Source organism: Staurois parvus, unplaced genomic scaffold, assembly GCF_062004578.1.
Source record: "Staurois parvus isolate SC_StPar_1 unplaced genomic scaffold, SC_StPar_1.0 ptg000147l, whole genome shotgun sequence".
NCBI classification, from domain to species: domain Eukaryota; kingdom Metazoa; phylum Chordata; class Amphibia; order Anura; family Ranidae; genus Staurois; species Staurois parvus.
Genome location: NW_028317943.1, coordinates 21708929 through 21722368, shown reverse-complemented (window position 1 = coordinate 21722368; position 13440 = coordinate 21708929). Strand labels below are relative to the sequence as shown.

Genomic DNA, 13440 nt, shown 5'->3' with positions numbered 1-13440 from the left:
AATGTTAAGGTGTTCCTCCTTCTATCTGATCATATATATGATTTGTTCAGTGTCAGAGTGATATTTCTTCTCTCTGATTATTGATGTGATGTGCACATTCTCAGGGTGATCTCTCTGTATGCAACTTGTACAATGTTGGGATTATTGCTCTTCTCTCTGATCATTTATGTGACTTGTGAAATGTCAAAGTGACCTCTCTTCTAGCTGATCATTATTGTCACTTCCACAATATCTGTTTTAATGCATTTCTCTCTGATCATTTATGTGACTTGTACAATTTGGGGGTTATCTATCCTTTCTCTGATCATTTATGAGACATATACAATGTTGGGGTGATTATTCTTCTATCGGATCAAATATATGACTTGTACAATGTTGGAGTGATCTCTCTCCTTTCTGATCATTGAAAGGATGTGTACAAAATCAGGGTGATATCTCTTCTTTGTATAATGTTGTGATTTATTTTCTCTTCTTTATATCATATTTATAAAAATTGGGGCAATCTTTCTTCTTTCTGATCATTTATGTGGTTTGTACAATGTCAGGGTGATCTCTCTTCCCTCTAATCATTTATGTGACTTGTACAGTGTTGGGTTGATCTCTTTTCTATCTGCTCCTTCTATCTGATCATTAATATGACTTTTAGATTGTCAGGTTGATCTCTCTTCTATATGATCTTTAATGTGACTTGCACAATGTTAGGTTGGTCTCTTTTCAATCTGATCAGTTATATTATTTGTACAATGCCAGGTGATTGTTCTCCTTTCTGATTATTTATGTAATTTCTGCAATGTTGAGTTGATCTCTCTTTGCTGCTCATTTATATGACTTGTGCAATGTGAGGGCAATCTCTTTTCTGTCTGATGTTTTGTATGAATTTTATAAATATTGGGGAGATTGTTCTTCTATATGATCATTTATTTGACTTGTACAAGGTTGGGCCTCTTCTTTGATCATGTATATAACTTGTAAAATGCTGAGTTGATCTTTTTTCCCCTCATGATTTCTGACTTGTACAAAGTCAGGGTGATTTCTCTTCTCTCTGATCATTTGTATGACTTGTACAATATCAGAGTGATCACTTTGACAAGGCTGAGGACAATGCTGTCCCATTTTATTCTTCTTTTATCTCAGTGTTAGTTAAAATGGTCATCTGCATTTACAACATAATAAGGTTACACTTATAAATTTGTACATAAACACACAGCAGACAACAGAATATGAAACTTAAATCACTTTTATTGATATTGAATGATATATGCAGACAGAGAGTTATGTAAACGATTTACACATGGAGTAAAAAAACATAATATTTCTTATTACATTGTAACTGAGATAGCAGAACTGTCCAATAACACAGTATTGAACTCCCATGTAATATACAAACTGAAAATGTTGTAACAAGAGTAAATATGACTACCCAAAAAAGCTTAAATATGGTCTCAGACTGCCTGGTTCCCACCTTTGTGAAAGAAGAAAAGAAGACCGTTGCTACATTTGAAACAGAATTAGCAAAATTATCATTCTGGATTATTTATCCCAAGTTTTCAAGACAGAAAGATAGGTGCAGCATAATCATACAAATCTGTTTAACAGTGGAGGAGTTTAACAATGTTTCTCCTGATGTGATAAAAAGATAACTTTGAGTTAGGTGCATATTTTCAAGTAAAGTTTTACACCGAATATGTAATCTACATCAAATGTTTCCAAAAGCCCAAGAAGCATCTGCCTTGATATGAAAATAACTCAACTCTTTTCATGTATAATAAGTACACTATTGTGATTTAATAATGCAATCAATATGCTAGAAACCTAATGAATGAACTGAAATGCTACAAGGTGTAAATGCTGAGTTTTTTTATTTTTATCAGCTGTTGGTCATCATTACCTATAAACAAGCACAACCTCATCACTGCTAAGTATTATTTGTGCCCACTCCTTGATCTGGACACAGATCTTCTTTAAACAAAGATTGAGAGAAGTCAGTAATAAATATCAAATACCACTTTTTAGTGTCCTTGAGTGATTTAAAACGTGTAGGTTCTATGGGAAAACCATTTTGGTTATGTTGTATCACTCATCTTATTTGTACCCAGAAGTTAATATCATTAGGCATTGACTTGACTTGAGAAAATGTTGAGCTCTGGAAAACAGGAGGGTGTGATGTCTATGCATTGCTAAGCATTTGTTACTATGCAAGGCTTATTTTTATAAATTCTGCCTAACACTGTTGACTTGGGCACCAGTAATCCACATCCCTACATTCACGACATGGTAACACTAAAATTAAAGTAAATATTTATACTCAATTAAAGTCCCACTCCATCCAAAATCATTAACTTATTAGTGGACACTGGTCTGCGGAATCAACCAGTAGAATTTGATACTATTAGGGTACTTCAGTCGAGGAACATTCCTGCTGAAACGGTATATTTTTTCCTCTCCTGGATCCAATCTGAATAAAAAGCTTAAAGTAACCTACCATAATATTAGGCGTATCACATTGACTATGTCATTAAAATAGCATAAGAAGACTACTAAATCCAGAGAATATAGACAGCCAAATTATCTGCAAATCCTGGCTTTTCATGAAAGAATTACATTTGACCCTGGCCTTGCTATATCCTAAGGGGTTGGTTTATTATAAGCAAATAGCTTTGCCAGGGAATTTTCCTAAAGCCTAGTGAATGCAGTGAAATTTTACTTTGTAAAGAATACCCAATCACATGCAAGGAAAACAACACATTTTTGCTTGTACATGATTTGGATTATGGACATCAGTAGAACTTCACCTCATTCACTAAGCTCTTCAGAAAATCCTCTTGCAATGTGAACAGTCAATTTGATTTTAGTAAATCAACCCTTTAAATCTCTATATGGGTTATTGACATTACTCATTTCATTAAAAGACTAATATGAACACTCAAAAGTCACAAAGGGAAATGTGAAGCTTGACTTTTAAGAGGAGAAGGCAATTTGAGTATACCTTCAACTTCCCATACCTATATTTATTTATTTATTTCAGGTACTTATATAGCACCATCAATTTACACAGCACTTTACATATAAATTGTACATTCACATCAGTCCTTAACCCTCAAGGGGTGTACAATCTAAGGTCCCTAACTTACATTCATACATATACTAGGGCCAAGTTAGACAGGATCCAATTAACCTACCAGCATGTCTTTGGAGTGTGGGAGAAAACTGGAGTACCCAGAGGAAACCCACACAGGCACAGGGACAACATGCAAACTCCAGGCAGGTGGTGCCATGGCGGGGATTCAAACCAACGACCCTAGTGCTGCCAGGCAGATGTGCTAACCATTTAGCCACTGTGCTGCCGCTGAAGGTAAGCTCTGGTTATCTATTTTTGCTGCTTTATAATCTAAGATTTTTGACAATTTTACTTATAAAGTAAGGGAGAATCCAGCAGAGACAGTAACATATTGCAATGGTCACCACTAATAGCATGATGTGGGAACTTTGACACGAGGTCTTGACATTTTAGCTGTTCATACCAAACAGCTAAAAAAGAGGCAATGGATGAATGAAAACACTAACAAACATCCTTAGTTAAAGTAGAACTATAGTCAAAACTTTTTTTTTCCATGTTGGATAGAGCGAGAGAGGGTTATAACCCCTGTCAGATTTTCTTTTTTTTGCCATCTGTGTCACATTGCGGAGATTTCTCCATTTCCCACATGAACTGTGGGGAAATGCCTGCAAATTAAGGGAATTCCTTGAGAACCTCCAGGTCACCAGAACTAGTGTCCCCATTGGAAGATTTACCCTCTAATACTTTTCTGGGGACAACCCAAAATTTGAGATTTTCTTTTACTTTCAATGATAATGATAAACAGGACAAACAGAGAGGGTGAATTTCCTTAACAGGGGCACAGACAGCAATAAAAACTGAGAAGTGTTCTAATCCCTCTGCACTCACGCTCTGACCAAAATTTAAAAAAACATTTGCCTTTAGTTATACTTTAAATATAATTTTGATGTCTCCTGTAATGTCCCACCTAAACTAATTTTATATACTGTAGATATAAAATATAGTGAAACTTCCCTCACAGTGATAGAGACAAGTAATACAATTAAAGCCTTTACACCCTCTGCTATGGTGTTTGGCTGTTGACTTTAAAATCTATCCACTATAAATTCTGTATTTATCAAATACACTGCTTTTCTGTAACTGTATTTATTTATGCATATTAAAAATACAAGTGGTATCTAAATAAATATGACTAAATATAATTTAAAAGCAAAGGGTTGATACAGTACATTACGTAAAGCTACATATAAATCTCCTGTGTAACAAGTTTTAGAGCTCCTGTTTTGTAATTCTGAGTAGGCTATAAATTATTTCACTCATCCTTTTTTAATACAAGTAGACATCAAACAACATACAGAACTGGTTCTGACTGTGGTGCATACATTGTTGCAAGTGGTCTTATGAGAAGGCACCGTAGGTTATGATAGGCTTACTTTCCTACAGTAAAGTGGATTTCCAAACATTTCCAAAAAGTAAATTGTCCTAGCAGACTGTTAGTTTGTTAAATACTAGTACACAGAGATTTGTCATTGCCACCATCCCTGCTGCCGCAGCAAGTGGGACTCACTGGGAAAAAACATCTGAGCCATGGGCAGCTTAAGATGTCAAATAGATCTAAGCAAATATGGCTACTCACAGGGGCAGTGTAATTTCTGAATGTCAGTATTCATAAAAGAAACTCCACTGACTTCTGAAACAACTGTATATCTCAAAGTGGTTGTAAACCCTCACATATACCCAGTAAAGTGACTGGCCTCAGGTGATACACAGAAGTAAAAACAAATCCTCCTTCATACGTTGTACCTGTTTATCTGCAGTATTTTCTTCTTTACATCCATTCAAAGTACAAAAAAATATACAATCTTGTCTGAGTTTTCAGAAAGTTACACTCTGCAGAGCTCAGTGAGAGCTGATTGGAGGGAAAGGACACACTCCCCTTCACACAGCTTATTGACACTGTCAATCACAGGCTGTATGCTGATGCTCCCTGCCCTGTCACCTTTTTACCTCTTGGTGTCAGGGAAACTTGTATATTTTTAAAAGACTTCTCTATAGTGTTCAGAGAAATTTAAACAAAAAGCCTCATGCCCTTCCGTGTGAACAAAACAATGTATGTGCATGCTCAGTATATACTGTAAATAGTTGTGTAACAAAAAAAATCAGCTTAAAGTGGAAGTTTAGGTATGGCAATTTTTACATAGTTACATTGATCCAGCTTGCCAAAAGTATTGAGACACCCCTCCAAATGATTGGATTCAGGTGTTCCAATCACCTCCATGACCACAGGTGTATAAAATCAAGCAACTAGGCATGCAGACTGCTTCTACAAACATTTGTGAAAGAATGGGTCGCTCTCAGGAGCTCAGTGAATTCAAGTGCGGTACCATGGTAGGTTGCCACCTGTACAATAAGTCCATCCCTGAAATGTCCTTGCTACTAAATATTTCACAGTCAACTGTTAGTGGTATTACAACAAAGAGAAAGCAACTGGGAACAACAGCAACTCAGCCACAAAGTGGTAGGCCACAGAAAATGACAAAGAGGGGTTATCGTATGCTGAAGCGCACAGTGAGCAGAAGTCACCAACTGTCTGTAAAGTCAATAGCTAAAGACCTACAAACTTTATGTGTCCTTCAGATTAGCACAACAGTGCATAGAGAGCTTCATAGAATGGGTTTTCATGGCTGAGCAGCTGCATCCAAGCCTTACAATACCAAGTGCAATGCAAAGCGTCAGATGCAGTGGTGTAAAGCACACCGCCACTGGACTCTAGAGCAGTGGAGACGTGTTTTCTGGAGTGACAAATCACCCTTCTCTGTTTGGCAATCTGAAGGATGTGTCTGGGTTTTGCAGTTGCCAGGAAAACAATACTTGCCTGACCGCATTGTGCCAAGTGTAAAGTTTGGTGGAAGGGGGATTATGGTGTGGGGTTGTTTTTCAGGGGTTGGGCTTGGCCCCGTAATTCCAGTGAAGGGAACTCTTAAGGCGTCAGCATGCCAAGACATTTTGGACAATTTCATGCTCCCAGCTTTTTGGGAACAGTTTGGGGATGGCCCCATCCTGTTCCAACATTACTGTGCACTAGTGGACAAAGCAAGGTCCATAAAGACATGGATGAGGGAGTCTGGAGTGGAGGAACTTGACTGGCCTGCACAGAGTCCTGACCTCAACCTGATAGAACACCTTTAGGATGAATTAGTATGGAGATTGCGAGCCAGGCCTTCTTGTCCGACACTAGTGCCTGAACTCACAAATGCGCTCCCAGAAGAGTTGAAGCTGTTATAGCTGCACAGGGTGGGCCAACTCAATACTAAACCCTTTGGACTAATACTGGGATGCCATTAAAGTTCATAGTGCATGTAAAGACAGGCTTTCCAATACTTTTGGCAATATAGTGTGAGTATATATATCTATATATATGTATATATATCTATATATATATAGATATATATACCAAACCTGTGGGTTCCCCATGGAAGCTGGAAATCACTGTGGTAGGCACTGCTACTACAGTGATCTCCACTACTTTCTGGGTACTGTAAAGAGTTGCTGCCCTGCTTCTTAGTGAACACAGGAGGTCGCTTGCTTGGTGTGGGCAACATTCAAGGAACACTTTGAATTATCTCAATAAATGTTATCTAATTATACAAGTTGGAGAGGCATGGTGCTGATGTCACAGTCTCTACCTTGTCTGAGCAATTGTTATGCTTGTTTTGTTCAGTTGCACTGGAATTTTGTCTTTTTATCCTGCAGTTGTATTACTTGTATAGTTCTACAATCAAGGCCAGTTTTCTGCATAGACAATTTAGGCTGTGTCCTAGGGCTGCCAGGGAAGGCACACAGACACCCCCATGATGCTGCCTGTCATTCTGGGTCCATGCTGAAACAACTAAACTGAAAGCAGATTAGGACAAGTTTGTCCTTTTCTTTCAGCCATGGGCTCTAGATGTACTGGAGCTAATTGGTCATACAGTCTTTTCAAGGCTCTGGTCTCAGAAGGGTATGATGGCTGAACTTGGTAGTGTACTGCTAAGCCAATTTAGAAGAAGGGTGGTACTAGACAGTCTGGATGGAGAGTCAGGAAGAACAAAATCTCTGCTTATAAGATTGGGTCCACTGTGTGAGACATGATTGCTCCTTAACTCCATTACCGGCTGATCAGGAAAATCAGGACCCTGGAAAGCATTCAGTTTTGTTTAAGCCTTACTGCCACTTATTTGTAGTTACTTGTAAGGAGAGACAGTACAGTAAACTGCCTGTTTGTGAAAAACAAATAAGAAACAGTTTTTTTTTAATTTTGGAATTTCCCTGTAATGTCTGAGGAAAATATTTGGATTTTAGATTTACAGAAATGGCTTATAACAATAATGGTTACAGGACTTGTATAGTAGTTTAGTGCAGTGAACAAAGGTGTGCTGCATGCCACATTGACCAAAGGAAATGACATTGTACAATGTACCCTAGATCAGTGACAAACTCTGCTTTGTTTGGGTACAGCTTACATCTTGACCTATTGCAGTATGCTTAATAAGGACCCATATGTTACTTTAGTTGCTTTGTGAGCTGCTTGTACTGTTACATCGAGTGTAATTGTTCTTCATGCTAAATGGACTCATTAAAGTAGGATCAATGGTCATTAGAAAATAAGGGATTCATAGAATGGAAACCATGTGTTTGAGGCTACAGTAATTAACCTATAAATCAAGGCTATCTATTTAGATAATGCATAAGAAGCAATAAACCAAACTGTTGCCATACAATTTATTTTATGGCAATTTGGCAAATGATCACCCTTATTTTATACTTCATTTTAATAATATCAGGAATTATTTTATAGAAGTCAGTTTATCTGGTTTGTTGCATCTGCTTTTTACCATTATAACTATATTGCACAAAGTAGCATGACAACAGATACATACAATTGTAACTCTTCCATACATCTAAGTAAGGAGTGCAAAGCCTTTGTAGAAGCTCTCTGTTAGCATCCTCTGAACCAGGATGCTCATTTAACTAGTAAATGATGTGCCGAGTGCTGACCATTAAGCAATGAACATCATAATTACCATGGTAACCAAATCTCCAACACATTTAACAAACCTTTGCTGGAAAAGGCTCATATATATGACCCAGTTGCAATCTCCAGTATTCTGTATGCTATTTAATGTGTCAGGATGAGTGCATTTAAGGCCATAAAACCCTTTGATAATATATTATATAGCTTTATTAGGCTATACTTTAATACAAAAATATCTTCAGTATAAATCTGTATAGCAGATATAAAGCTCTTTATAAAGCTGTCGATACAAACATACACAGTTAATAAAAAACATACATTTTCCTTAAGAATGATGAAATTAATGACATAAATCAAAATTTCAAAGTGCTATCTTTTACATTGTGGAATCAATGCCATAACATGTAAGTACATGCTTAAAATATACATATTACACATTATAGAATTTTAATATTTGTAGCTTGGTGACTAAATGCTGCAAAACACAATGGCTAATATCATAATGCTTAACCATTAATAATTATCAGCACCATTTCTTAAGTGCCAGCAATATATATCAAATCTCCCATGTTAAATGGTACTCAGTCCTATATAGCTTATATTGTAGTTACAGTGTATGGTCCACTTTGGTCACTAAATTCTTCAAACCCACAATACAATGCCAGTGATCCTTTTCAGGACTAGTAAGTCTAAAATACAAGCTTCCTTAAAGTAAATTTGTTTGCAGAGATACATGGAGGCCACCATAGCTCTATCAGAACCAGCTGATTGCTTATTTATCATATTGGTCATCTGATCTCAACACTTTGAGTCACTGTCGAGGAACAAGTATGCAGATAAGGATTTTTTACTTCTTTGGCTTTCTTGATCTGCAAACACATTCTATGACATTGATTCGGTGAACATTAAAGCCAATGGGTTTACAAAGTGGCCAGGCAACTACCATTTCCAGATGGGGATAAGCAATGACAGATTCCTATTTCTTATTTCTTTCATTTAAAATGTACTTTAGGCAGAAGGGTTAGTAGTAGCAAAAATAAACCTATGTAGAAACCCTCATGCATGTAATTAATTTTAGATATTATATTTCTATGTTATATACCAATTTTGGATCACGGAGGTTTGTCAATGGCATTTGACAGTATTCAATATTAAACCACTGGACAGTACGTCTTTTGAGAAAATACTTTCCTATGGTGCCACCCTTACCATGTATTTCTGTTTATTGGTAAACTTGTGTTTAATGTCCATTAACATAAAGTCTTCAATATAAAGTTGTATTTTAGGATTACTGTCCTTTTATCTGAGAACATAATTAGTAAATTCATTACATTGCATTAGTAAACCCCTACCATTCATAAACCCCCAAAGGTGCAGCATCTACTGGAAATAATTCAGTTTTAGGAGTTCATGAGTTTTACGGAGATGGGAGTGAGAAGCTAACACAGCATGGGAAAGGTACACTAAAACACCCTAAAATGTGCTTAAGGCATGCTAAACTGGCATCTGAAATAATAATACTGTATGTCTCTTCAGTATGCCTTAAAGTCTGCTTAGCACATTTAGGTGCCAATACATTTGATAAAATGGACTTAAAAGACTTAAACCCATTTTTTTTACCACAAATAGTCTACATTTTGTTTCCACTACACCTTCCTGAGGTTATTATATTGCTTCACCTACTTGGCAGGTATTCGTAACTGTAACTAGCTGTGCGCTTTATGGATGCTATGTCCCAAATTATAAGGTGATATGCAACCCCCAATGTGCATAACAACAATTCAGCTTAATGTAACATGTCCAGTGAGCATCAATAATGCGTGGAATGCTATAAGTAGTGAAGTGGTTCTAAAGCTACAAGTTTTTTTTTACCTTAATGCATTCTATGCTTTAAGGCTATAAACCTTCTGCAAGCAGCCCCCCCAGCCCCGCTTATACTTACCTGAGCCCAATCTCAATCCAGCGATGTGCATGAGAGCAGTGGCTCTTTGAGCTCTGTCTCCTCATTGGCAGCAGCAGAGGCAGCAGCAGGAGCCATTGGCTCCCACTGCTGTCAATCTCAGCCAGTAAGGAGGGAGAGTGGAGTTGTGCTGAGCCACGCTCTGTGTGTCAATGGACACAGAGAGCTTGGCTTGGGATCAAGGTTAGCTATGGGTTTGCTATGAGGGCACTTGGCAGGGGGGAGGAGCCAAGAGTGCCAGCGGGGTAACCGAGAAGAGGACGATCAGGGCTGCTCTGTGCAAAACAATTACACGGAGTAGGTAAATATAACATGTTATTTATTTATTTACTTTTTTACGTTTTACGTTTAAGGCAAGGTAGTATTGTACATTTTAAAGAGAGATCAATCCTATGTTTATCCATAAAACACATTTTTCATTTAAATTGCAACTTGTAAGAGCCATGGCATCCTTGTTTATGAGGTATGCGCTATCATTTTTTACCAATTTTTTTTTCTTAATAATTTTAAAAATAAAGTTCTTAGTCAAAGGCTATTTGAAAGTGGATAAAGACATCTTTGATAAGATGTGATTAAATGATATACTGTATGCATTGCTGAGACATCAATGTTCAAATATTTCAGACACATTGGGGTTTATTTACTAAAGCTGGAGAGTCCAAAATCAGACTCCCTTCTGCATAGAAACCAATCAGCTTCCAGGTTTCATTGCCAAAGCTTCATTGAACAAGCTGAGGTTAGAAGCTGATTGGTTTCTATGCAGAAGGGAGTCTGATTTTGGACTCTCCAGCTTTAGTAAATAAACCCCATTGACTCAATATAAAGCTTCATTCATTGCAATGTCATATTTTCTATCCCTAAGATCAGTTTTACCTGGAAAACAAAAACTTTCTGTAGCAGTACTTAGTTAAACTGTCCATAAACAAATACATATATTTACATACTTTATGAGGACTTAATGTACAGTTAAATTACATATACCTTACAAAATAGCCAAGCGAATAAATTACAGAAGACAGACAACATGGCTGGCGATACATAGTGCTCTAGAACATGTAGCTTGAGTCTGATTTTAACAGGGGACTTTGAGGGATTTAATGCCTCGCATATACATTTTCTGTAAAAGAAAACAATTAAGTGAATATCTAGAAGAATAAAAAAATACAATGTTTGTTTTCTTATTTGCAGTTGAAACACTCACCTCTGTGATATTCAGGATTCACATTCTCATATATTGGGAATAATGGGTTGTCCTGTTCATTGCGCAGCTTTCTGGCTCTCAACACATCTCGCACGCACTGATGTAGATACAAATACTGACACTGGGAAGAAAAGAATATAAGGCAACTCATTTTATTAGAGACATATTTACTTTCAGAATATAAAAAGTTTGTGTATATAAATAGCTTTCATTGTCCCAATGTATAACTGATAGACTAATAATTAAAAAAATATACAGAACGTTGGGTCTTAAAAATAAATCTCTGGGTCTTAAAATAAATCTCTTATAAAACTGTATGTTATTGCTGATTTTTTTCCTGAACATTCTATTTATTTGGCTATTATGCTGATCATGTGGCATCATTACGGAACATATCTACCGATCATTGTGATTTTACTCTGATAACATTTACTACATACAGTATTTTGTTCCTGGTAAGTGACTTAAAGTACCTTATGTATGTCAAAACAAAAAAATCTCTCCAATGTAAGCACATTGACTCATGTTTTGTGTCTTTAATTTCTTCCTGCTGCCGCCTCCCGGCCCTTTAAGAGGTTCCAAATGCCGGGAAGCAGAGGCAGGCATTCTAGTCGTGTGACCACTGTGATTGGCAGTCATAGCTGTCACATGATTGGAAAGCTTCCAATTGCAAGTATGCATAGGGAGCTTTCCAGTACCCACTGGTTACTGTGGTGGGAGCATGCTCTCACCACAGTAATGTGTTTGCAGTGGGAAGCTTATATGTGGTTGCTCGCTGTTAAAGCCCACCCGCCAAGAGGCTGCATATATGCGAACGGCAAGTGGTTAAAAGTGCTAAAGGTACACAACAATATTGATAAGATGCACTGAAAGCTTAGGCAGTGTAATAACCCTATCTAGGTTCTCTTCTTGCTCTACATAAGACCTCCCCCACATGTTATGGAGATGAGCAGAGGAGAGATTTTCTAAAGTCCAAATCTGGAGTGAGAAGCCGAGGGTGACAGCATGGCTCCTCCATAGATTCAGTACAGTGGGTGGATGTTGTCACCTTGTGATAGGAAGTGTGCTAGTGGCAGGATCACCAAGTGAAAAAAGGGAAAAAAAACATATAAAAGTGCACTAATGGAGCCACCAGATCTGACTGGTAAGCTGCAATGTTTTCCATTTTTTGTTCTTCAGGTTTAGATACGCTTTATCCCAGACACAGACAAGCCAGTAGAATCTTTAAAAGGAGGTTAGTAATGGAGGTTGACACATTTATGAAAGGTTTCATTTAATTACCCTGCAAGAGGAAGAATTGCCTGATATAACTGTTGCATGTTTTTTTTTTAATTGGTCAGTACAAGTCATGGGATACGAAAGGCATAGAACCATATGACAACAACATTGGGCAAAAAAATGATTTAGCTGATTTGCACTTGGTAATGCTTAGTTGATCCTTTAATGCTCCATACTAACAGCAGAAATAAACGCTATGACAGTGCAGAACATCCTCATCCTTGCAATACATGTTGGAGGGTCTCCCAAACCTTTGATCACCTCCAGCAAGTCACACTTTCTACAAAAATGTAACAATTTACAGAGTTTAACCACTTCAGTACTAGCCTGTAATACCCCTCTGAAACTTAGTTTATTCAATCATTTTTGAGACCGATAGAGCTTTTTATGGTGGCATTTATCAACCTTTGGATTTTTTACAAATTTTTTAGGTAAGGGGAAAAGAAATACAGAAAAATGTGAAAAAAACCGAGTTTCCCCTACTTTCTGTTATTACACATATCAAATAAAAATTCCAGGACAGTACACCCTCTCCCCTCCCCCTCTCCCTTTTGTGGAAAAAAAAATATGCTGGTATTGAGGTGGTTAAAACACGGACCTTGCTGTTTGTGCATGAGACATACTAAATGTACAGGTTTTACATAGTATAAGGAGGGGTGAAGGGATTAATGTACAGCTCCCATACAGTGAGAGGGTGGGGATGGAGAGGTTATTGTACAGACCTACTAAAGGATAAAGAATATGAATAGATCACTGCAGAGACAGAATGGAGTGTAAACCAACCCAGAACTGCTGCTGCTGAACAGGAATGAACAGGAATGAATGTTAGTACTCTCTTCCTCTGTTGTAAGAGGAAGGGGTGGGTTTACTAATGTAAACACTACACTGTTTACATTGGTGATCACTGTCATCATGATCACAAGGTATGG

The 13440-nt window shown here is 37.3% G+C and overlaps 1 protein-coding gene across 2 annotated transcripts in view; it reads right to left on the bottom strand.

Moving 5' to 3' along the window:
- Positions 1–1219: 1219 nt before the first annotated feature.
- Positions 1220–13440, bottom strand: part of PTPRB (protein tyrosine phosphatase receptor type B) — a 197046-nt gene continuing 184825 nt past the window's right edge. For both annotated transcript variants that reach the window (XM_089674108.1, XM_089674107.1), the window contains 2 exons: positions 11234–11354; positions 1220–11149 (listed from right to left, as the gene is read on the bottom strand). In XM_089674108.1, coding sequence (XP_089530234.1) covers positions 11127–11149; positions 11234–11354 — 144 coding nt within the window. In that variant the 3' untranslated portion in view covers positions 1220–11126. The remainder of the gene's footprint in view (positions 11150–11233; positions 11355–13440) is intronic.